Raw genomic sequence first — 25,467 nt, forward strand, 5'->3', positions numbered from 1 at the left:
TGCACCCAGAAGGGTAAACCCACTTTCTCCTGGACAGAACAGTTGAGCGAGAAGTTTTAGTCTAAACAGACGGTAGAGGCTGTTGTTTGTGTGTAAATTTTTGGTGGGGGGTGAGAAGGTGGCTGAACTTAAAAAAATCCCCAAAAAGAGAGAAAATGAAATGTTGTGGCTTCTGAACGGAAAACAGTACTTCCATTTGCCTGAAGGTCAGCAAAAAAAGCAAACTAAAACAAAACAGCCCTCCAACATACATCTCAAAGATAGAACTATTATTAGAAACTAAATCAGGCCAAAGTGAACTATAGTTTATCACTGGAGAAAACCAGCGATTTGGAAAGGGTCATGAGAGGGAAAAGGTTTGGGGGAGGGGTCACGTGATTCCCAGGTTATCTGCTTCCGGAAGAAGCAATCCCCACGGGGCCAGAGGGCCTGCAGGGCAGAGAGCAGGACTCGTTTGATTGGCAGCGGAGTTGCAGAAACGGACACTTGTGCACCCCCCTCCTTTCCCACTCGACTCCCCCCCACGTGGCTGATGCTCTCACACCGCCGTCTTGGCCACCATTCTCTTGCTCTTCCAGATGCTGGTGTCACAGGGTGCCAAGATTCTCGGGGAAGTTAGAACAAACACCTGGGAGAAAGTCCTGGGGAGAGTTGGTGCTCAGGCGGGCCTAGCTTTTTATACTGATGTTGTGCGGACGAGCTGCTCTGTGTCCAGGCCTTGGGTTTCACACCCACCCCCCCCCCCCCGCGAGCTCTCCCTCAACCTGGGAAAGCTTTGGAGTCACTCACGGGTGGCTGGCAGGCTACTTGTGCGCGCACAGGCATTTGCACGCGTGTTTCAGGACTCTGAGGGGCTAAAGTGCACGGGGTCCCAAAGAGGAAGGGCTGCCCGTTGGGCATCAGCCTGCGAGTGGAAGGCGGCAGGCGTGAGCAGCAGCCCGGCCTCAAGGTGCGAAGGAGAGCGCGCTCCCAGCCCGAGCAACCTCCCACCTTCCTCTTTCGGGCTCGGGGGGCTGGAAAACGGTGTTCCCTGTGTTCGTTGCTCTTCCGCAGCGGGTTGGGGAAGAAGCTGCTCCTTTGAAAGCGAGCCCTGCGGTCCAGGGAATTCTGCTCCGGGCCCAGGCTGCGGGGCTTCGGCTGGACGTGCGCGTTGTAGACTCGGCAGCAACCGAGACGGGCTGATCCTCGTCCTACGAGGGGCCCGGCAGCTGGGAGGCCCCTCTAGGCACGTTCAGTAGGTTGGTGCGGCGTCAGCAGCAATTCGGGACGCAGATATTGATCTTCGCGCCCCTCTGTCTACGGGTGCAGCCAGCCGGCACCGCTCGCTGTGCCCGCCTCCCCGGAGTGAGGCTGCAGGCGGGCGGGGGTCCACCGCCGGCTCCCGTCCTCGCCCGCCCCCAGCCCCTGCCCACCCGGCTCCGGCCGCAGGGGCGCTCGGGCGGCGGGGCGGACGGAGGTGGCTGGACTCCGTGTCCCCTCCCCCCAGTCCCCGGCGCACGCGTATCCCCCGGAGTGCGGACCCGTGGGGCACTTGGGGGTCTCGCTCGCGCGGGGGGCCGGACCCCGAGAGCCTCCTGGGGGCCCCGGGCGTGGGTGTGGGCGCCGGGAGCCGGGACACCAGTGAAAGGCGTGCGCTCGAGCTCGCGGGGAGAGTTTATTTAAAACTCGGAAGCCGGCGGCCGGCAAGCTGCTTGTTTATGTAAACCCGGAAACAGCGGGGGGAGGGGCGCGGCGGGGGAGGGCCGGGGGGAGGGGCGCGAGCGGGAGTCACGTTACCCGAGGACGCGCGGCCGAGCGCAGGGCGCAGCCGAGCCCCGGGCGCCTCGACCACAGGTGCCCGCGGCCGGGGCCCCGACCCCGGACGCCGACCGGACCCCCTCCAGGTCCCTAACCCCGACCCCGACCCCAACCTGGCATCCCGACCCCGACCCAGGACCCCAGCCTGACTCCAGTCCAGGACCCCGACCCAGTCCTTGACTCCTGACACCGGACTCCGCCCGACTCCAGCCCAGATCCCGACCCCGGACCCCGACCCGGGACCCCACCCAGGTCCCCGACCCCCGACCAGACCCCGAACCCCGAATCCGATCCCGCCCCTGACCTCGGACCCCGACCCCGACCCCGACCCCGGACCCCTGACCTCGGACCCCGACCCTGACCCTCTGATCTCTGACCCCCGACCCAACATGACGGGGCTGGAGGAGGACCAGGAGTTCGACTTTGATTTCCTCTTCGAGTTTAACCAGAGCGACGAGGGCGCCGCCGCGGCCACCGCAGGTGGGTCCGCGCGGGCCCGGGGCGCAGGGCGGGGGCGCGGGCCCGGGCGGGCCGGATCCGCGGCGGGAGGGGCGGGCCCGGAGGCGCGCCGCGGCTCCCGCCCCTCTGCCCCGGGGCGCCCCCCAGTCTCCCGTCCCCGACCCCCCGCGGCGCCAGGGGCGGGGGCAGCGCCCATAGCCTCCCCAGCGGGTCAAGTTGAGGGGCGAGCGGGGGTAGCGAGGGAGGCCCCTTTGGAGTCGGTAGATCCCCCGGCCAAGTGTGCTAGGCTCGGGGCCGCACTCCAGCTGAGCCCTGAGCGCATTCCCGCTGGAGGGGCCTCCTCTTTAGGGCGGGGCGCCGCTCCCGCCAGGGGACAGTGTGCCAGGCCCTGGACTTGGACGTCCCGGCGGAGCGGGGGCCACGAGTCCCCCAAGCCTGCCCGCCCGCTCCCTGTGCCCTCAGCGCTGAAGCCTCCCTCCTCCCCCCGCCCCCCCCCCCCCGGAAAAGTTCCAATGGAACTAGCCTCCGGTACCTCGGACCACCAAGTTCCCCGGGCCTTTCCTTTCTTTCGTTTTCTTTTCTCGGTCAAAAATAAAGGTTCTACTTAAACAGAAGGTAAAGGAACCCTCCAGCCCCCCAGGGTGTGTGCTCTTGGATAAGAGTAAGCCCCTGAGTGATCACGCCCCCTTTTACTGGAAGACCCAGCCTGTGCCTGGGGCCGCCTTGCGTGGAGGGAACCAAGAGCCCCCTCCTTGCAGCCTGGCTCTCCCCGACCTGTCTTTCTGCCCCCTGTCGGCCCCCTTTCTGTGTCTGTCTTCAAGATGTTCTCTCTGTCCCTGCCCACGTGGCGGTGAAGTGGTGAAGCTGAGCCCAGCGCACTTGGCACCGGCGGGCGCCCATCTCTGCAATGACTGTCTAATATTTTCCGTATCATTCACTGCCCCTCTTTTAAAAGGGCAACGTCCTGCTCGTTTTTTTTTAAAAATAAATGTTCCAACCAGGCCAAGGCTGCTTGGATCTGTCCTCCCTAAACGTCTTCTCTTTTCCTCTTCCTCGGCTGTGCCGCCTCCAGGCCTTTGGGTCGGGGGAGCCAAGGCAGGCAAGGGTGGGAGAGCGAGGCAGTTGTCTGAACAGATCTGGGGCCGGAAGTGGAGAAACAGGCCCTGAAGGCCTTCTGCACTTGCTGGGGTTCGGCTGTCTGTGCGCAGGTCCTGGCTGGGCTTCCTGGGTTGTTTCCACCGGAAGACTTTCTTCCTTGGTATCCAACCCCCTTTTCAGTCTATTTAGCAAATATCTTTGATGAGAGGCTTGGTGACGTGTGGACCGCACTCCTGACCTCTTCAGGGTGTGAAAGCCAGTCCAGGACAGGGACTGCCACGCACGTCCTGTGTCCTCAGGGGCTCTGCTGCCCCGTTGGTGCTTGGGAAGCTCTCAGGGTTGGGGACGGCCTCCCTCTGTCTCTTTGCACGTCTGCTCCCCCGACAGCAAGCTGAGTAACACTCTCAAGGTGCGTTTTCAGCCTCACTGCCAAGATACAGCCCCCACCCCAACCTCCAGGGACCACAGTCCCATTAAAGCCTCCTGCAGGAAGGCCTCTGGGGTGCTGGCAGCTGGGGCCCAGCATTCACCAGGCTTTGGGGGAAGGGCAGCTGGAGAGAGCTCTGGGCAGAGATGGAAAGGGCTCCTTCTCCTTGTCATGGTGTTAGGAAGAAGTTGATAGAAAACATTCCTTCTTATCTATTTACGTGAGAAACACACATACTTTTTTCTTTTTTATTAAGACTTTTTGAGAACAGTGTTAGCTTCACGGCAGAATTGGGTAGAAGGTATAGAGATTTCCCCCTCCCCACACAGGGACGGTCTCCCCCACTATCAGCATCCCCACCAGATGGTACCTTTGTTACAGTCGATGAACCTACACTGACACATCATCACCTAAAGTTTGTAGTTTACATAGGGTTCACTCTGGGTGTTGTACATTCTGTGGGTTTGGACAGATGTGTAATGACACGTACCCACCATCATGGGGTCATACAGAGTGTTTTCACTGCCCTAAACATCCTCTGTGCTCCCCCCGTTCCTCCCTTCCTCCCCCAGCCCCTGGCACCACTGATCTGCTCACCGGGTCCACAGTTTTGTCTTTTCCAGAATATCCTGTAGTTGGACACACCGTGTTCAGCCTTTTCAGATGGGCTTCTTTCACTTAGCAACATGCGTTTACGTCTCCTCCATGTCTTTTCATGACTTGATGGCTCTAGTGCTAAATAATATTCCCTTGTCTGGATGGACCCCAGTTTATTTATCCATTCAACTTACCAAAGGACATCTTGGTTGCTTCTAAGTTTTGGCAATTATGAACAAAGTACTTTCTTCTTGTTCTTATTAGTTACTAACATTACATTGTAACTATTAATTATTAAGTTCATGATTACGTTGTTTTATTAAATTCTTCAGCTCTTAATGGGTGACAGGAGTGACTTCACATTATTTCTGGAATGAACCTGCATAGAAATAAATGAATGAATGACTAATTCTGAGATCAATTGTGAAGCGAGCTGACGCAGAGCCTTAGAGATGATACTGAACCACAAGTGGGCACTTTCTCAAAAGGACATGGCCAGCCCTGACCTTGGGGTCCCTCGTCCCTGTCACGGTTTTCTCTGAGTTGAGAGCGGCATCTGCTCACCTGTCACCCTGTCCCTCCCGCCACCTCTTGCGCTGGGACGCGGCACCCAGGTGTTCGAGGGGCCATGGGTCCTGGGGTTCTTTATTTCCAGAGCACTCGGCAGGTGCGGATAGACAGCCGTCATTTGTTGGGAGAAAGAAAAGAGAATTTTAAAAATAATCTGCCCTGGGCTGGGCTGGGCGTTGTTTGCCCTCCCGGGGCCACTCCCGGCCCCTCTAGGGAGGAGGCTGGGCGGTGGGCTTCCCTCTCTGGGGAGCAGGCAGAGGGCCTCCGGCTTCTCTCTGGGTCTCAGGAAATAGCTGCTCTGCTGTCAGCCGGGCGGCGGGCGTGGCCCTGCTTCCCGCCCGCCCGGGGCTCCTGTTTTCTAAGTTATTTTGGCCGCCCGGCTGGGGACTGTCGCCCTGGCAACTCAGGAGGAAATGGGCCGGGCCTCGGCCTCCCGGCGGCCTCGAGGGCAGGTCCCTCGCCGCCGCCTTCACAGTGCAGGATGGCGTTTCAGGGCTCACGTGTGAAAGGGGGCATCTTCTGATGACGTGAAGATTTGGGGGCGTTTTTATTCTCAGTTCCTTCCCCAGCGGTGGTGATGGTGATGGCGAGGGGGCCCCAGAGGCCCGCGTGTCTGCACAGGAGGGCGCGGGGCCCGGGCGCAGGCGGGGAGGGCCCGGGCCCAGCACCCGGAGCGCAGGCGGCCCCTTGGCCTCTTAGCAAGGTGACTGCCCTCGCACCTTCAGCTCAGCAGCCCCAAAGTTCCAGAGATGTTTCCACCAGCGGGGGGCTTCGTCCCAGAGGACGTTTTCATTCTCTGTGATGTTTGTCAGAGGAAGGCCACAGCGACTCATGGCCACGGGGTGTTTCTAATTCCTTAAACGCGGGGCCTGGAAGGTGAAGACCTAAGGCAGTGAGGCTGGGGCGTCGGAGCCCGTCCCCGTCGGGGCGCAGGGGGCCCCTGTGAGGACGGCTGCTTGTTGCCTTTGGAAATCATCTCCCTGGCAGGCAGTGGGGTGACCGGTGCCCTCAGAGCTGCGTCTGTCTGTCACCCACGGGCCTGGCCACCCTCGGTGGTGCCCTCCTGCCCTGCCCAGTAAACAGCTCCCGACAGGAAGGTCCTGGCGTGGAGCGTCATTTTTGTTTTGTTTTGTTTTGTTTTGTTTTGTTTCCACTACCTGCGTAGTATAATCTTGCCGCGGGGGCAGCGCGCACGGCTGGGGAGAGGAGGCCTGGCGGGGCGTTTGGAGGCCTGGCTGCCAGGCTACTTCCAGTTCTATTTCTAGCTTCGTGTCCTGCGGTTCAACCCCAGCAAATGCTGAAGGGGATGTTCCGTACAATGAAAAACAAAAGTCGCCGTGGCGGGCTCCCTCTCAGGGTCTGTGACAGACGACGGGGACGCGGGCAGGGGCGAGGTGGCTCCCACTGTCTCTGGTGAGGCGGCCGCCGTGTGCGGGGTGACAGCGCAGCCAGCAGTGTGCTCCGCGTCCCCGTTGCTGCCCAGGACGGGCAGAGGGTCCCCACGTCGCTGGGCAGGGGTCTGAGCGGTCGGGAGCCTGCGGAGATGCAGCCGGCCATGGTGGAAGGACACGGATCGACTTCCTTGGTGGTTGTGCAGAGATGATACGATTGTGTGGTTCTGAAATAAATGAGTTTTCAGAATGAGAGGAAATACTTCTGCCAGCTCTGGCTTGTTGAACGAGCTGAGGATGGAGCTCGCGGTGGGCGCTGGACCCACTGGGAGCTGATGCGCGGTCCGCGGGCTCCAGGCACCCCTACTCCCCACGCTGGCGTCCATCTCTGCGCCCGCCCCCGCCGGGGGCCTGGAGGAGGCATGGCTTCAGAGATGAGCCACGCTTTCATGAATGTCCACTACATTAAGCCATTTTGAATAAGCTCTCCCCAATATTTGCTTAGACTCCTGCGCCGTAAGTTGATGAATCTCCTGGGCAGGCAGCCAGGCTCTGGAGGCAGCAGCAGAAACTGGGGGTAATGGGTGCGGAGCTCTCCAGGGGCCGCCGATGTGACACGCATCAGCCTGAGCGTCTCAGGGCTGTCAGGACAGTTACTGGAAATGTTTTCATCCCAGGTAAATGTAATCCCTTTGAATAGTTAAAGAATTCAGATTTGAATACGGTTTAGGTAGGAAATTGAGTGGAAGCTGGGAGGGATGAGGGGAGGGGAGAGATGCCCCCCGCCGGCAGGAAGGCAGGCCCTGGGCAGGCTGGGACCTACCTGTACGCGTTTTGTCCGAAAAGGGAGAACTTCCATCACCGGACTCTGGCTGAGCTCAGAATCAAGTTCAGGCACTTAAGGCTTTTCCTTTGTAGTTTATTTAATTAAGGAAAACTCATGCTTAGGGGGTCTTTTTTGTGTTTTAATAAAGGCTTATAAAGGCTTATGTTTTTCTCTTCCTCGTTGCATCACGATTATTGACAGACTTTGGTTAAATAAAGGCCCCCCCTTGGAATGCCCTGGGAGTCAGCGGGCCCCCTGCTCTCCATCTCCCTCTGGGGGCCGGGGGCAGGGGTGGGCACGCTCTCAGATACCCTCCACGACTCGGGCTCGGGACCACGAATGTGGCTGTGTCCTGTGGGCAGGTGGTGGGGAGGCCCCAAGCTGATTGCTAGGATTTGTTTTAATTCTTGGAATTACCTTCCTGCCAACAAGTGGGTAGTTCAGCGGTGGGATCAGCTGTATCTCTTAAAATAAATGACAGGTTTGCATAGTATTCTTTAGCTGGGCAGGAAGTGTGGGTGTCCACTAAACCCCCTTCAAGGCCCCCCAAGGCCTCTGGGTGCCGGGGGAGAGGCCTGGCAGGCCCGTTGAGGGCGCCTACGGACTCCCCGGGCCTGGGCTTTGTGCACAGTTCGTATGTTTCCCATCAGTGTCCTGCCTGGGCTTCCCTCCTGGAGTCGATGACTTGTCTTTAAAATGAAGTCCGTTCTTCGTCGAATGCTGGATGGTCTGTGCACTTCATGTGGAGGAAAGGGCTCAAAGCGCAGGGTGGCCACAGAAGCGAGGGTGCAGGTCTGGGGCACCTTCACTCCTCCCAGGAGCGCCCGGGTCTGGGGCCCTCTTTCAGCTGGGGGGGCTGGCACAGTGTCCCTGCCATCTGGACGTTGCCCCCTTGCGGACAGAACGTCAAGGAGGCGTGGAGCTCCTGCCGCATCATAGCTGCTGCCCCGGGGTGCGGGTGGAGGGGTGCCTGCCAGAAGTCGGGGCCCCCGGAGCCTGCCGCCCCGGGCTCTTCGTCCGCAGGAGCTGGGACGGGCCTCCTCCGTGGGCCGGGGAAGGCACGCGTCCAGGCTGGTTCAGGCCGGCGAGTACCCTCTGGTGTCAGGGCGCAGGCAGAGGCAGGGCCCATGTGTCGTGCTGCGGGCCTGGGGGGGAGCCAGGGTGGGCGGGGTGAAGACCGCACTCACTGAGGTGGGGCTGGAGAGCCGGCACCAACGGTTATGAGAAGCCGCCTGAGAAATGCCGGTTCCGACGCTTTAGCTCACGTGGCGCCTGGATGGTCGGGGGGAGGGCGGGGCGGGGAGCCAGGGTCTCTGTAACTCAAACTTGACCTGGGAACACGTCAAACATAATACAGCTACTTGCTGAAGCGTCATTACTAAAATCCCCGCCCTGGACGTGTGTAACACGATTTATTAATGTCCTCCTTACCGATCACGCGGTTCTCATCGTAATCACGCAACAGCAGGTGCTGCTGGACACACCGCCCCGTCCAGCCTGCTTTTGGTTGACATCTGACTTCTTACCTGAAGCCACACAGGTACTGGGAACAGCTTTTTGTTTCTTAAACTGGCAGTTCTGGTTAGAATGGTTTGGAAAGTGTTGGGCCAGCGGTGAAGGGAGACCCTCTTAGCGGGAGGTCTGTGGATGTGGCTATAATGTCCGTGTAATGTACCACTGCGCCGTGGCCGGAAGGGGACCTTGGTTCTGCCCGGCGCATCGGCCAGATGCGTCTGGGAAGAAACACAGAGCAGCGTTTAGGCTCCCACGGTAACTGAGAGAAGACTGATTCCGTGTTGACACCACTGCCGCCCCTGATGGGTCCGGCCCCTGGTCGCGCTGCCCGTCCTTCCCTCTCGGGATGAGGGGGTGACGAGGCTTGCGGGGGGGCGTATCCGCGGACCCGCCTATCCCCCCTCTGCCCAGGCGCCGCCTCCCACTCGGAGCTTCTGGTTCCCTCCGCTGCAGTTTCACTTCTCTCCTCCTCACGGCTCAGTCTCTCCCTGGGGCCGTTTACAATCCGGCACCGATTCTGAGCATCTGGACACTGATGCTTTCTCCCCAAAAGACAGCCCGCCCTTGACCCCCGGGGCGGGGGGCGGGGTGGGCAGGGCCGGTGTGCTCTCTCTGGGCCGCTCTTCTGGGGAGCAGCAGAGAACAGTGTTTTATGGGGCAGGGGATTCAGAGTGTAAAAGCCAGAGCTTCTCGATAGCAAGGGTATAAGGATCTGGGTTACCAGAGGGAGGTTGTATGCTCCTTCTGAAATAAGCCATAATGGAAATAGATTTCCCCCTATTTGGGGAGCTGGACCCATTTCTGTTAATAAATCCGATGGGATGTGAACCTGTACTTTGAGGCCCTTGATTCTCTGGGGTCTGCCCAGGTGGGTTTCTGAAGCCCAGCAGAAGGGCGGCACTGTCATTGGATGAAGCGTCTCCAGGCTGGTGCGCTTGGCCCGGGAGGTGGTGTAGGGTTTCCACGAGCAGCTCCATTATTCAGAGACCTTGGGAGCCTCAGCTCTAGGCACACGATAATGAGGTACCCACATGTTATAAAGGGTCTGTTCAAACTGGAAATCCAGACGTGTGGCTTTGCTGCTAAAAATGACTAATTACACTAGTAGTGATTTTTTTTAAACATATTTTACTGAGGCTGTAATCAATATATAATGATTTAATATATGGCTGAACTTCAACATCCTCTGCTTCGTTTTTCCTGTAAAAGAAGGATTCTTAGGCCATGAGCCACCATCCGAAGTTACATGAGAGATCCCGGAACCTATGTGTTCGTCCAACCCTTGGGGTGTTTTCTCTGTCGCTGGCGATCAGTCTATCACAGTGTCTTTAAACGTCCAGGCCCCCATGTCTGAAACCCGCCCGCCCGTCTGTTGGTTGGACAGATCGAGCACCGTTTTGGACCAGGCACAGGCCTGGGCCCTGGAGGCAGGAGTGAACCAGGGTAGACCTGGGCGGGCCCGACGCTGCCCTCAGAGGCGTGGGTTCTGCTGGTGCAGGATGTGATGGCTGAGGTGGTGAACGTTAGGAGAAGAAAGAAAGTGGGGGAGGGTGACACGCCTGCTGGGCTGGGGGCTGCGACTCGGGTAGGGCAGGTGGGGGACGCAGTTTTTGAGAAAAAGCAGAAAGATGTAAGGGGACCAGCGGTGCGGCTCTGCGGGAAGGATGTTTGCGCAGAGGGAAGCCCCGGTGGGCGCGTGTCCAAGTGAGAGGGCGGTGGCTGGAGTGGAGAGAGGAGGGGCCCGGGAGGGGCGCAGGGACCCTGCTGGCCGGGCCGGGGCTCGGGCTGCTGCTCCGAGGGAGCGGAGCCCATCTCGGAGGCCAGGCCCGCGGGGTGGAGGGGTGAGGCCGGTCCCGGCTCGCGGGGTCCCTGAGCTCGTGGGTTGCGGTTCCTGGCCAGCGCCTCACCCGTCTCCCCCTCCCTTCCAGAGCACTACAGTTACGTCACCTCCGGCATCGGCTCTGGCCTGCCCCTCTCCTCCGCCCACCCCTCGCTGCCGGCCCCGTGCCACGACCTGCAGACCTCGGCCCCGGGCATCTCCGCCGCAGGCTACGGGGCTGCCCTGGACGGCGGGCCCTCGAGCTACTTCCTCTCCTCCGGCGGAGTCAGGCCCAACGGGGCCCCGGCCCTGGAGAGCCCCCGCATCGAGATCACCTCCTACCTGGGGCTGCACCACGGCAACGGCCAGTTCTTCCATGACGTGGACGTGGAAGACGTCCTTCCCAGCTCCAAGCGGTCGCCGTCCACGGCCACCCTGAACCTGCCCAACCTGGAGGCCTACCGCGACCCCTCGTGCCTGAGCCCGGCCAGCAGCCTGTCGTCCCGCAGCTGCAACTCCGAGGCCTCGTCCTACGAGTCCAGCTTCTCGTACCCGTACGCGTCCCCGCAGACGTCCCCGTGGCAGTCCCCCTGCGTGTCCCCCAAGACCACAGACCCCGAGGAGGGCTTCCCCCGTGGCCTGGGGGCCTGCGGCCTGCTCGGGTCCCCGAGGCACTCGCCCTCCACCTCGCCGCGCGCCAGTGTCACCGAGGAGAGCTGGCTGGGGGCCCGCACGTCCAGGCCCTCGTCCCCCTGCAACAAGCGGAAGTACGGCCTCAACGGCCGGCAGCTGTCCTGCTCCCCCCACCCCTCGCCCACGCCGTCCCCGCAAGGATCGCCACGGGTCAGCGTCACCGACGACACCTGGCTGGGCAACACCACGCAGTACACCAGCTCGGCCATCGTGGCCGCCATCAACGCCCTGAGCACCGACGGCAGCCTGGACCTGGGCGACGGCGTCCCCGTCAAGGCCCGCAAGACCGCCCTGGACCACTCGCCCTCAGTGGCGCTCAAGGTGGAGCCGGCGGGGGAGGACCTGGGGGCCACGCCGCCCACGTCTGATTTCCCACCTGAGGAGTTCCCGTCCTTCCAGCACATCCGCAAGGGCGCCTTCTGCGACCAGTACCTGTCGGTGCCTCAGCACCTGTACCCGTGGGCCCGGCCACGGTCCCCGACGTCCTACACCAGGTAAGCGGGTCCAGGCGGGCGTGGGCCGCGGCAGCGGGTTCCCGAGGCCCGGAAGCGGGAGCCAAGGCCCGGGTGCCAGCAGGGCTGGTTCCTTCCGAGGCTCAGGGAGGATCTCCCGCTCTCCAGCGCCAGGTCTGCTGCCATCCTGGCGTCCCTCTGCCTTCACACCCCTCGGCCTTCTCCCGGCCTGTGTCTGTGTCTGAATCTCCCTCTGTCAGGACCCAGTCGTGTTGGCCGAGGGCCCACCCCAAAGACCTCACCTTCACGAATTCTCTCCTTTTTAAAGGCTTGTCTCTAGGGGAGGTCATATCTGAGGTGCTGGGGGGGCGAGGGGACAGACCTTCGGGGACAGGAGTCAGCCCATCACAAGGGTTCACCGACACGTGGGCTCAGTTTTTGTTCTGTTTCCTATAAAAGCAAGTGACGCTCGTGTCTGTGTTTTTGGCTTCCCTGCTCGCACCTAATTGCCGTCACTGCACTGTCGGTGCAGATGGGGCCTCGGCTCGGCAGTTCCCCGGAGGAGCGTGCCGGCTCCTGCACCAGCCCCGCCGGCGTTTGGAAACCACGCAGCCTCCTTCTCCCAGGAGACGGCTGCCTGGCGGGGGGCCTCAGCTCCTCCAAGCCCCGCGTTTCTCTTTACCGTCGTCGTCGGGGCTGCTGGTGCTCTGTGGGGTCCACTTACTCAGCCCGGGGCTTTTATTTTTAACTAAACAGCTTTCCCAACAGGTGGGCCACTAATGACCCCTGGCAGAGTGCTTTCTGCTCGAGGATTTTTATCAGGCGTAGACCGTGCACACGGGCCCCCCCAGGAGGTGCACGGCCTTTGCCGTGGGGCTGCGGGGGCCTCTCCAGGAAGAGGCGTGTGTGACAGGCATGCAGGCTTCTTTCTGCCTGTAAATTCGGGTACTCGAGGCTTAGCGTTTTCTTGTTCCTGCTCCCTTCTTTGTTCTGGCGGCAAGATTGCACGGTAGGGCCTAGTGCCTTCCAGCCGTCGTGCCCACGAGATGAGGAGAGCGAACCGGTAGGGTTTTATTTGTTTCGGAATTTTCTCTGTTGTGCTCAGACCCTCTTTTTTTCCACAACTAAAGCACACATGAGGTAGTTAGAGCTGCCAGCGGATAATGTAGTTCTAGGCGCCGAATGAACACGGCTAAACCTTTTTGGAAGTTTGTGGCAAAGAAACAGTATGAGAGATGACAGTTTCTAAAGCATCGGACGGTGAATACTTCCTTTCTGCTGGCACATTTAGGAGTCGAGAGGTAGAGGAGCAAGGATTACCATGGTCTGGTAATCAGAACCTGGATTTAATTCCTAAATGTGGGAATTTTAAAAATCCATTTGGAGGCATTTTAAAATATAAAAACTGTTAATGCAAGCTGTCCTCTCTTTATAATTCTTCCTTAAGAAGAAGGATGTTTTGAAGCTAACCTGCTCAAGCACACAGGCCCCCACACAGTTTAGGACCTTCTCATTTTCATGGACCATGATAAGGCATCAGTGAACCCACATCATCACGGCAGGTGCAAAGGTAGCTACCGTGTCTCCAGGAGCTGCTGTGACCAAACCCCACAGACGAGGTGGCTTAAACAGCAGGCCTTTATCCCTCAGGGTTCTGGGGCTTTGGAGTCTGCGATCCAGGCACCGGCGTTGAAGTCCTTGGGCCAGGACCACCCAGGGGCCTCGCCCTACCTTGACGGCCCCTGTAAAGACCCCACATCCAAGCGCGGTGGCCTTCTGACGTCCTGGGGTTAGGACTCCAACCTGGGACTTTTGGAGGGCCCAGCTCAGCCTGTGACCCCCGGTGGCAGATGGGGTGGCTTCCTCAGGACCTCAGCAGCGGGGAGCCTGCGGGAACGCGGGTGTTTCTGGCGGGTCGTCCTGCGTCAGGATGCAGAGCTGCTGCCTGCTGTCTGCTCCGGGGTCTCGGTGGTGATTCCCTGGTTGAGTGACCTGCTGCACTTATCTCTTGGTCCCAGAGCTCCGGGCGAGGTGTGGTGCTCCCGGCGTTCCCGTGAGTTCACGCCAACAAACCCTGTGAAGGCACCGCACTTCCCCCCGAGGGTCTGAAGTCAGCTTTTCCCACTGTTTTGGTTCCACATCAAAATATGTTTCCTGGTCCCTGGCGATGTGTTTCCGTGTGATCCCACCAGCTGGTGCAGGGGGGGTGGGGTGGGCAGCTGGAGGCCACGGGAGAAGAGGGAGGTCGGGGCACTCACCCGCGGGGAAGGTGGCCAGACTTCCTGCCCGCGGGGTCTCGGGCTGCCCAGCTGGGGTGCCCGGTGCTGACAGGCTCCGAAGTCTGGGGCGGAGGGCTTATCGGGACAGATCCACTTCCCAGCCTGCGGTGCGGCACCTCTGGGCACTCCTACTTCTGTCTTGCCAGTAAAAGGAACTTTCTAATGAGAAGTGTGCAGCGTTATTCTCTTCCCAAGGAATTTGGGGGCCGTGGGATCACTGCCCTTTTGGGGTCTTTCTGTCTGTACAGCATGCGTGGCTCGCCCCTGTGTGCGGAGCCTTCCGATAGGCCCACGGGGTCACAGAATGATGCTAAATTCTTGCCACAGAAGGTGTGTGAAACCAACAGCAGTGCTGGGTAGAAGAAGTTCATAGGTTTTAAATAAGAGCTTAGACTTATCTTAGAGCCTCGGAGAATGACGCTTCTGCTCCTAAAGCCTGGGAAACGCAGGTGACTCGTTTCAAGTGCTCCCTGTCCTCACGCCCGAAAGGCCACGAGCCTCTTCTGAAAGGAGAGGGTCTTCCCACCTCGCTTCTTTCTGCGGATGAGAAAGCAATTCCGCCAAGGATGGTGCCAAGCTGCGCCCACGATCGGCCGTGGCGGTGAGGGTGGAGATGACAGGCCGATTCCCGCTCCCGGTGGATTGTTTCTCGGTGGTGGTTTTCAGAGGACGTCATATTGTCCCAAAGGAGCTAAAGTTTAAATGTCCGTTGGTTCAAGCAAACGTACTTGAGCGTCTGCCCTGGGCGAGGGTGCTTATCCAGTGTCCTCGCTGTGTGTGTCCAGTGAACTTGTGTTTCCTTTAGAATAGGCTCGGGGAAAGTCCCAACTTTTGAGGTCTTAATGTCTCTGTCTGTGCCCGGCACAAACTCTGAATTTGCCTTTAAAGGGGCAAAGTTACACGAGGAATGTATAATACTTAAAAGGAAACTAGTTTTGGGAATGTGGATCATTTTAAGGTGAGTCTTTTGTAACAGCAACAGCACACGTGTGGAATTAAATTCCTATAGACAAACTTTGCTTTTGTGATTTGAGTAGTCAAAGAGTAGACTTTCTTAAGGGGCGAGGGCACATAATGAACAGGGTTACTTGGAGCTACCGGGTTCAGTGACCCGAGGGGCTGCATGTCCAAATCAGTATTTCAGATGTGGTTTCTTTTAGGTTTTTCGGTCCGATCGATGATTTTAATAGTATCCATAACCTTTATGCTGTGTCTAAGTGTTAGTTTCTAAAAGTCTGATGAAACTACTGCTAACTCTGATTGCATTTTATAAGTTGTTTGAATATTTCAGAGTTTATCCTAATTTGGAATAAGATTAAATGAAGCTGGAGGCTGGTAACAAATCCAACTACACGTCATTCCGCTGGGGCACCCCTGGCCCCGGCCCGTCTGCACTCGGGTGGTCTCCATCGGGCCGGCCCATTCGGGCTTTTGGACCAGTCAGTCACTTCTGGGTTATTTTCCCTTTTCTGACCTGGCAAAGGATCTTCAGCCACGTCATCTGAAGATCACAAAAGGAAGCTCACTGGGGACTCCCCTGGCGGTCCAGCGGTTAAGACTCTGCGCTTCCACTGCAGGGGGCTCAGGTTCAATTCCTGGTTGGGGAACTAAGATCCCACATGTGGCACGGCCGAAAAGTTAAAAAAAATTTTAAAAGAGTACCAAAAAAAAAAAGGAAGCTCACTGATAGTGAGCTTTAAAAAGAAGACAGTTTGGGGGGAGGTCTCTGCACAGTCCCCCTGAGCACTTGCTTACAAGACCCAGTGCCAGGGTCACATGTTCAGGCCCCACTAATAAGAGGTAGAGCTGGACTCACGCCGTGATTAGCTCACCCCGGAGGCGCCCCCTGGCTGGGCCCCTGCTCCCCGGAGCCCTGACGAGTTTTCGCTCTAATCGGGGGGCATCGGGGAGCCTGGGACCTTTCTCTGACATCCGCATCCTGCTCCCAGGATGCTGGTGGCTGCTCGGGGAGGGTGGGAGCCCAGCAGACAGAGGTCCTCACGAGGCCAGAGGCTGACCTTGGCCACAGGCCTGCAGAGGCTCCTGCAGGTGAATTCGGAGTCTGAGTGCAGGACCCGGGCTGTGTGTTTCTGCAGTTGTGCTTTCTTGCTGCAGGAGTATGTGGTCTCGCAGGCCCAAACCCTCATCCCCGCGGGGCAGGCTCTTTCTGGTTTCCCAGAGTTCACAGCTGACGCCAGAAAAGGTGCTCTGTGTACTGACTTCCAGCTGGAAAAATCAGCCTTGCAGATTCAGCTGTGATCTGTGGATTTGTGGCGGAGGGAGAGGCTTCTGCCCCACCTTTATGGCCCTTTCCCCAAGGTGTACGTGGAGGATGTAGGCCCCGATTTCTCTTTTTGATGTTGTTCTATGAATGTCTGTTTTTAGCCACGAAAAGGAGAAAGAGGATCTCAAGTACTTTTGCGTTCCTGGAGAGGATAAAATCATCTGAATCTTCGTGGCTTTACACACAGATGTTTAAGTCTAGCCATTGAGATCTGCCATGTTGGCTGATTCTGTAGATAATCCAAATGCCCGCAGAGTTTCGGCTACGAAACCGGTCAGCTCCTGGCCTGGTCCTGCCCCGCCGGGCCGTCCATCCGTGTGCTTGTGAAGGCGGGGCTGCTGCGCTCAGGGGTCTCCCATCCCGGGGCCCCTTCCCGGGTCTCCAATCTTGAGATTCCCCAAACCGTGAGGAGACCCGACCAGGAGCAAGTGTCCAGTGACGACACGCACGAGTGACCACAGACACAACAGAATTGCTTTCTGCTCAGATGTTCTCCTCCGAGGAGAGAGTGGGGTGCTTGTCGGGGACCCCGCGCACCTGCAGCACACCTGGGCTGGGCCTCCGGGGAAACAAGGGAACGGTCCTGCCGGAGACCGAAATGTAATCGTGAGGCAGCGATTGTCCACCTTTAAAACTCGGCCTTCCGTGAAAATTAACGAGCAAAATTGTATTTATATGTCATGATGGGCTTCGCCTTTTAAATAAATGCTTCTAAAATACCTTCTGGAAGCTGGGGCTTGACCCACAGCATTGAGCTGGTTTTCGGTAAAGAAAGCGACCCGCATGTTGTTTTCCCCCCTGAGGTTTCCCGTCCAGGTTGGTCTGTGCTCTGAGCGCCCAGCCGGCAGCGGCTGCGCCAGCCCACGCGACTGGGACACGGAAGCGGTGCATTAATGACGCGCTGCGTTCCACTGTTCTCAGCGACGGTGCCTTTGTCACTCCGGCCACGTTGTTTTAAAGGCTTGCTGAGGTGGGCGGTTCTGTCCTCTCCCTGCTCAGGCTTCATGTAGATTTAAGCGGGCTGTTTCCGGGATCTGACCATTCCGCTCAAGCACTGGTCGTGCCGTGGAAGCCCCGGGGCCCCTGGGAACGCCTGATTCTCTCCCGAGAGTCGCTTCCCACAGGTGAGTGTGGCCACCTGCAGGGCGGTCACACCGTGATGATGCCTGTTTCCCCTGAGCCCAGAGCGCTGCAGGGCTGTCGGGACGTGCGTGCACCGTGGCCTCAGCATCCCTCCCCGGGGACCTGGGCTCGGAGCCAGCGAGCTCGCGGGAGGCGTGGATGAGTCTCACTTTACAGATGGGGAAACTGAGGCGCTTGGAAATTGCTAGACACAAGACGGAAGACAAAAAGGCCGTAAGGCTCCAGTGGCCCAGTCTGGGGGTGGGGGGGCGAGTGCGGTCACTGCAGGACTCGAGGCCGGGAGGATCCAGTGATGGCCGTGGGCCCCCCACTGCGGGGGCGCGTCTCGGGGCTGGACGCGCACCTGTAGGCGGTACTGGCGTCCCACTGTTTTATTTCAAGTCAGATGTTACGGGAGGTGGGGGGAGGCGGAGTCCGGGGGTGCTGCGGTCACTCGCTCTTGGTGTCCAGAGACCCCAGGCACGGGGTCTCCTCCGGCCTGACCACAGGCTGAGCTCTGCGTCAGCGAGACCCTCGCTGGGGCTGTGAGCTTCTCTAGTCCTCAGGGAGCAACGCGCCTGATGCAGGTACATTCCTGTAGGTGATCTGAGAACAGCTTATCTCTTACGTCCTGAGCCACTGAAGTCTGTTTTAGACTTAGAGTTTGGAAATGGAATGGTTACTATTTCATGACTGTCCAGGTTTTTCTGTGGGTCCCCTATTAAAACAGATTAACGGTGAACTCTGGGAGTTGACGCCTGACTGTCCTGGCATCTCTGGGGAGAAATCAAATCCGAGTGTCAGTGTCATGGCTTATGTATGCCCCATCCTGCGTTAGCTCGGCGGTTCTGTTTCTTGGTTTTGTAAGCAGTGTGGCAGGTGTCAGCTGAGCTTTCTCAGGCTCCGTAATGACTGGTTAGCAGCAGGCTCTGGCGGCGTCTGAAAAGGCATTTGGGGCCTAGTAACAGTCACAAACACGCTGGCATCTGCCCCCTGTAACAAACGTGAGGGTCAGTGGAGCACAGAGGGACCATCCAGAGCTCAACTTCCCACAGGGGTCCTCACCAAGTAAACACTCCTCCACCCATCCGCCCACCCAGCCAGCCAGCCACCTATCCATCCACCCACCCACCCATCCATCCACCCACCCACCCTTCTGTCCATCCACTTGGCCATCCATCCATCCATCCACCTGCCCAGACATCCAGACATCCATCCACCCACCCATCCAGCCACTCACCCATCCATCCATCCACCCATCCACCCACCCATCTATCCACCCATCCACCCAGACATCCATCCACCCATCCAAGGCATGGGCCCTCCCTGTGCCCTTTGTTCCACTCCAAGAGTGGACGTGAGGGAAAGGCAGTGTCCTCCCTTGTCTAGACAGTTCTGGTCCCCGGGGACGGAGGAACTGGGTGCAAATGCAGTCGTCTAGTCTTGGGTCAGGAGGAGAAGCCCCAGTAGTTTGAGAAATTCCTCCAAAGTAGCTTATTTTCCACCTCAGCTGGATTTCTGGACAAGAGCTCTTTCTGTCCCACTGGGCTGCCCCCACATTGAGCTGTAGGAGCACCTGGTGTCCTTAGACGTGTCTTCTCTCAGGAGAGGGTTTAGGAGTTGGAGGGCTTGTTTTCCTGGAGAACAGAGGGCCCTGCAGCGATGCTGCCCTCTTGCGAGCCGAGGAGGAGACCCCAGGTAGCTGTCCGCCCTGGGGAGGCGCCGGGTCCAGTCTGCCTGGGGGTCCTGGAGGCTGCCTGGCCCCCCCCCCGTGCAGGTGCAGGGCGGTGGGAACAGTCGGGATGCAAGTCTGGACGGCAGGGCCTGAGAGGCTTACGTGAAACTGGCCTGTTTTTGGGGGGGGACAGGGTGGGGGTGATGAGTGGTGCAGAGTAAGGATGACGGCAATCTTCCAGAAAGCTGGAAGGAAGTCTTAGCTCCTTGGAGTTCTCCACACCCTGTTCGGTGGAGCCACTAAAAGCAAAGAATTCTTATGAAATTCCTGAATCGATCATTAAGAAAAAAAAAGAATCTCTCCACGGTGGCCTTGCTGTTCTTGTTCTGAAAGTTCCAGGTCCGTGACTGAGTTTGAATTGGATTCCTGAGCAGACCTGGGCCTGGCAGAGCCTCCGAGAGTGTGGAGAACGAGCAGTGGCCCTTCCTGGGCTGCCCACCTCCCGAACACGCACTAGGCACTAGACCCCATCCGTGTCCCCCCCCAAGTCCCCAGGGTACGGGGACAAGTTGGGGACCAGTCGGGGACAATTCGGGGCCAAGGTGGCAGCAAGGAGGGGTCTGGCACTGGTGTGACCCAGACAGGGCCTCTTGGGGGGGGGATCCTGGGCCTCACGGCAGGTCACTGGCCGCAGAATCTCGGGGTGCGGGTGCCCTGCCTACAGCACCCCGAGCGTGGGCAGGCCGATATGGGGCTCTCTCCTCTCACCTCACTGGCCGCCTTGCATTTTACTGCCCGGCTCCGTCCCTTGGCCCCCTGTTCACCCACCAGCGTCTCCGTAAAAGCACTTTTCCAGCCTCCGGGAGTGGTCAGGGCACCTCCTCCAGGCCACCGTCCTCCTCGTGGCCAGCCCTGTCCCCGAGTCCCCTCAGCGCCATCTGAGTGACAGTGCAGAGGAAGCCGGTCCCAACAGCTGGGGGTGACCACCCGAGACCCCCGGGCATGAGTTTCTGTCTGAGGCCCGCCCCCCGCTCCCATCCCTCCCAGACCCATCAGACATGCAAGGCCAGTCCCGAAGGACTTTGGCCTTTCGTGGATCACAGCCAGCCCCTCCCCGAGGGCTGTTCCCTGGGAGGGTGGGCGGGTGGGTGAGGATGCCACCCACGGCCCGCGAACCTCTGGGGGGTCATCAGTGGAGAGGCCGGCTGCGCCAGGGCGCCCTCCAGGAAGGCCGACCTTTCTGGCATGGGAGGAGCTTTCTCACCCATGCCTGGCGGGGGCCCCAGGGGGAGCTGGGTGGACCTTGGGGCGAGGTGTGTGGTCCCGGCCAAGCCTTGGCCCACGGGAGCCTTTGGGGGCCCGGAGACCCTGCTTGATTAAATAGCCGAGAACTGAGCTGATAACCTTTTTTAAAATTAGGGGGGAGAAAGACAAAACAAAGCAAGTAAGTTAGGCGGCCATGGGCTCCCGACCCTGGGAAAACGTGTTACTTTAAAGTTGGGGTGACGTCCTTCCCCTTCTGCTCTGGTTCTTTCTCTCATTCGGGCGGACTTCAGTCCTGCCAAGTTCAGAGTTTGTAGCTTCAGCTCTTTTAGAAACAGAAGAGTCCTGAAAGCCTTTAGAAAGTTTTCTTCTAAGTGATAAGTCCATATGAGCCTTAGATCTCAGAAAATTCAGAATTGAAGGGATTCTACCCAAACCATCTGAACAAAAGAGGAGCCACCCTCCCCGGGTGTCTACATGGAAGGAGAACTTCCCAGCACAGGGGCTTTGCTGAGACTCTCGTACGTGGCACCTGGCGGTGGGACGTCCGGTGCACGTTGGTTCTCTGGCGTTGAGTGGACAAGGCCTTTTTTCAGGGAGAAGGTTCCAGAAGGGCTCCAGGCTCGGGTGCAGCCAGTTTAGGGAAGTCACTGCCTCTGACTCAGAACAGTCACCAAGCTCTCCAGGGCAAGAACAGGAGGGTGAGAAAGTAGACGATTTGGGGGGTTTACAATTCATATCCTTCACTGTGGGATACTTTTTAATGCCGATAAACAAAAAGGAAAGTGAATCCCTGACAGTTCCCGGCCCTGGAATATCACCGTGGTAACTTGAGTGCCTGTTTCTCAGCTTCGCTCTTTCACTCTGTATCACAGAAAACCAAACTTGTACACGAGTCAGAGACTAGCCATGGCTCCCCGCGCCCACACCTGACTGACTGATGACTTGTGGTCCGCTTGCCTCACCTCCTCACCCACACCCATTATTTTGCGGTAAATCTCAGACCTCATGAAGTCTTACCCATCGATATTCAGCGTGTCTTTCAGAGATGGGGGCTCAGTTTTAGAAACAAATCATGACACCTGTAGATACCGTACCCGACACTGATACGTGATTTAAGAGAATCCCTTGGTATCACCGAGCAAGTGTCCAGACCCCCTGACCTACTTTCTCCGAGGTGGTCGGATTCCAGCTCCAGGCCTCGTGGTCGGCTCAGGTGCGGAAATCTCTGTTTTCCCCGCACGCGGCTGTAGGGGGCTCGGCGGGTCCCAGTCCGGGTCACCTGGCACACTCCTCTGTCCCTGGTGTTCGCGGTTTTTCCTCGAACTGGTGCAGAATCGGGGCCTTGCTGGGATCTGGCTCCGAGTTCTGGCGAAGTGGTGCGTGCCGTTCCCTCAGAGGCGGGCTCTGGCGTCTCCGTGGTGGTAGCGGTGGCCGATGAAGTGGTTTAAATGGAGAGGCCTGGGGTGAGCAGGTCCGGCCCGAGCCCCGCCCCGCTGGCCATCGGGAGCACAGAGGCGCGGTGGGGACTGAGTGAGGCTGTCTGGAGCCCTGGGCCCTGCGATGACCTTGGTTTTGAATCAGTGCGAATGGCCTCCGTCCGTCTGTGTCCCCGCGGTCAGCCGCGCTCCGAGCTGGGTCTCCTGTGCTGGAGAAACGTGTCCCTGTCAGGCTGCACCCGCGGAGACTGGCGGGTCAGCTGGTGTCCCTGGGTCCTGCTCAGGGGTGGGTTTGGTTGGTATCGAGACGGGTGCAGGCGGTCGGTGGTGCCGAGGTCAGAGCTGCAGTCTCATAAACACGTGCTCCGGGGCGGCACAGCTTTTGCTGAAGTGCGGGAGGCTGGCTGTGAAATCCTTAGTGTGCTGGAAAGACTGGCCTGCCCTCGCGGGTGCCCAGGGAAGCCCCGAGCGGGCGACCACAGTGGCCGGGCGGGGGGGGGGGGGCGGCCCGGGCAGCTGGGGCAGGGCCTCGATGGGGGTGGGAGACACGGGCTGAGAGAAGTTCAGGTTCGTCTGGGGCTCTGCATGCCCGTGTGGAGGTGGGCTCCAGGCTCCAGGCCGTGAACTAAGCGTCAGAAAAGATCCTTCACCCTTTTCCTGCCTGAAGGAAGCACAGAGATTCGATAGGACACGAAAGGCTTTCCGGTGGGAAGTGGATGGTGGCAGCAGCTCCAAGAGCAGGGAATTCAGACTGGGGCCCCGGGGGGCTCCCCGATGGAGGCCGTGTGACTCCCTTCCTTGTGTCACACGAGCCGGCGTCCCCAGCCTGGAGGCCAGGGCCGGCCAGGCCAAGCCAGGCTGCGTAACACCCACTCACAGCGGGGCTCCTGGTGGCTCGGGGAGGCCGTGGGCCTGGTCCACTCCTCGGCCCGGGGGGCAGGGTGATGGTGCCAGTGGTAACGGGTGGAAACCGCAGGCACTCAGCGCCGCCGGGGCACCAGTGTCGCTCCTCGGGGTGGGGGGGGGGCGTGAGACACGGCCTCCAGCCTCTTCTTTAAACGGGAGCAAAAGGAACGTGATTCAGGTCCTTATATACCGAGTGCAAAACAGCCATTTAGAAAAACCTTCTATTTGCAAGAATTCCAGACTCGCAGAGAGTTGCAGAGAGATCTGTGTCCCCTTCAGCCAGTGTCCCCAGCCATGCCAAGCTGATATCAAGGACAGCGACCGTCATCCCGGAGCGGCCTTTGGAGACCCCGAAGGAGCAGGAGTTGGGGTGTGGGGGGCCTGGAGTCCCACGTTGCCGTTAGTCAAATGCGTGTAAGAGGTCAGGGGACACTTGAGAGGCCTGGAGACTTTCAGAGATGTTACCACTGGGGGTTCAGAGTGTTTCAGTTTATTGTTACCACGTGATGGGCACGTGTTGCAGTGTTACAGGAAGATGCAGCCTCAGAGTGCCCTTCCCTGTGTGGTTTGGCAGAGATTAAAGCCATCGGGCCCCTATGTTGGCGAGGCCGTGCAGGGGACCTGAGCCCCGGGAGGTGTCAGGAGCCCCAGGTGTTCACGCTCTTTGACGGAGGCTGTGGATCTGTGCTGAGGAAATGACCAGAAAGGCCACCAGGATCTCACGCTGGATGTTCGCATCTCTGGTATTGATAAGAGCAACAGATTGGGAGCAACCCACAAGTCCATCCACAGAGCGTCAGTCATCTACAGGACAAGATGTGGTGCTGAGATCAAACCATTTTTGATCAGTATGCTAAAATGCTCAACGTGTGATCTTTACATTAAAAAAGCCCCAGGGTGTCACACTATATATTTTATTTTGTTAACATCCATCCCTTTTGTGTAAAAATACTTACAGATATATGCCCAGCTGTGGAGGTAATTTCTCTGGCTGATTATGAGATACATACGTGTGTGTGTGTAGAGAATGTAAAATAGCTTCTGTTTGTACAGATCAGCTGGATCTTAGATTCGAATTTAACCGTGTGTTGTCTTGGCTGCGTTGAGTGTGACTTTTTAAAAAATCAAAGTAAGATGGACGTGAGTTTGAGGTTATTCAGCAGCCCTGGGCTGAGGCCATGAGAGAATTCTCCCGATGTGGTCCCCGTGGCGGCTCCTCTCCGGGTCGTTGGTGACCCCCAGGAATGACGCTCCAGCTGCAGGGCCCGTGAGGGGGTTGGGTTGGGACAGCGCAGCCGTGAATCACCGTCCTCGCAGCCGGGGCCGCTGCGTCTTGGAACATTCCTTCCAGTCTTAGGCCTTTTCTCTGAATCAGAGATACATTTACATTTTTTGTGGAGCTGCCAAATTCATGCTGAAAATTTCCAACCCAAAACAATAATCTTCATTGTCTATATTACAATATTTATTTTGTGGACCATTCTAACTTGAAACTGTGCGCACACTGTGTTGCTGGCTTTGTCCGTGATTCAGGAGCCAATTATTTCCCCAGATCTATTCTATCGTGTTCAAGTGCAGAACAGCTCAGAAGATGCTTGCCCCGCGCGGACGGCGAGGGCTTGCACTTTCCGTCCTTCCTTTGCTTCTCTCTCCGTCGCACACTCTCGTTTTTTAATTTCCTGGGAGTCAGATGAACCTAACTTTTATTTTGTTTTTCATTTGTTTCTTTTCTATTTACAGCAAAGGACAGTCTTTTCACTTAGATCAACAGTATGTATAAGATAACAGAACAGATTAGTACGTTGGATATTCTAAACGGAGACGTGGTCCCCTCCGGGCGGGGTGTGCTGAGCTGGGCAGTTTGTCTGGGGGTCGGGGAGCAGCTCCCGTAAGATGCCAGTTACCGAGGGCCGACCTCGCGCTCGAAGCCCGTGGCTCGCTGGTCCTTCGTCCTGGCGGTGTGGCCGCATGTGTCGCTGATAACCACGTCAAGAAAGTGCTTCTGAGCGGCACAGCCCGGGAGACTGCCAAACGCATCACAGAGCTTCGCCCACCAGGAAAGCTCCCATTCGATCGCTGTTTAAAGTGTTTCTCAGAAGCCACCTGACATTTTGGGGGGGGGGTGGCTCCTGCACTCAGCCCGTGACTTGGGCGTTTCTCTTGTCTGGGCATCTCGGAGTCTCCGCGCACACACGCGTCCGTCCCATTCTTCGTGGTCACATCGTCTTGAGTTTTCCGAGGCTGTACTTAGTGAGAACCGGGGGCCGGGGGGCATCTTGTTGACGTGGAATCAAAATGTAGACAGCAGACAGGGGCCTGGGGTGTGGGCAATGAGCAGTCCCACCGCCTGCAGTCTCGCTTCCTGAAGAAACCTGGGTTTAGGTTGGCCGTTGAATAGAGGGTTTTCAAGTGCAAGTTCGTCCTGGAATCTGACACGTAGTCTGGAGGAGGGGCTTCCCAGGGTTGGAAGGCCTCCCATGCAGACGGTGATTTTAGGGCCCAGCAGGGTGGACACGGGCTGAGGGACACACTCCAAAGCGGCCTCAGTGCGTGCACGGAGGTCCTGGCCCCTGGGGGGCGCTGGTCTGCCCCACCTCCGCCGGCGTCTGACTGTTGGACAGGCCCACTTCACTGTATCTGCGGTGGATTCTAGTTAGGATTTTAAATTTCTCGCCGCATTGACTCAGATGCAGCCTCTTCTCACGTTAGAGCCTTTGATTGCTGCTCGAAGGTCGAGCTCAGGCCCACTGGGAGGCCCATCCGCCCGGGTGGCATCGGGGCTGGCGGTGTCCCTGGGACCCAGTGAAGACTTATAGTGGGATGTGGTGTGCGCGGCCTGCGTCCCGCCAGGCTCT

General features: G+C 58.4%; 1 protein-coding gene across 5 annotated transcripts in view; it reads left to right on the forward strand.

Moving 5' to 3' along the window:
- The window catches only part of NFATC1 (nuclear factor of activated T cells 1), a 102,368-nt gene that overhangs the window by 2,923 nt on the left and 73,978 nt on the right, over window positions 1–25,467 (forward strand). For 4 of the 5 annotated variants that reach the window (XM_059893743.1, XM_059893745.1, XM_059893746.1 and 1 more), the window contains exon 2: window positions 10,609–11,686. In XM_059893743.1, coding sequence (XP_059749726.1) covers window positions 10,609–11,686 — 1,078 coding nt within the window. Of the gene's footprint in view, window positions 1–1,789; window positions 2,278–10,608; window positions 11,687–25,467 lie in introns of those variants that run through there. The other variant, XM_059893744.1, reaches the window with a different exon arrangement.

Source organism: Balaenoptera ricei, chromosome 14 (assembly GCF_028023285.1).
Source record: "Balaenoptera ricei isolate mBalRic1 chromosome 14, mBalRic1.hap2, whole genome shotgun sequence".
Classification (NCBI taxonomy): Eukaryota; Metazoa; Chordata; class Mammalia; order Artiodactyla; family Balaenopteridae; genus Balaenoptera; species Balaenoptera ricei.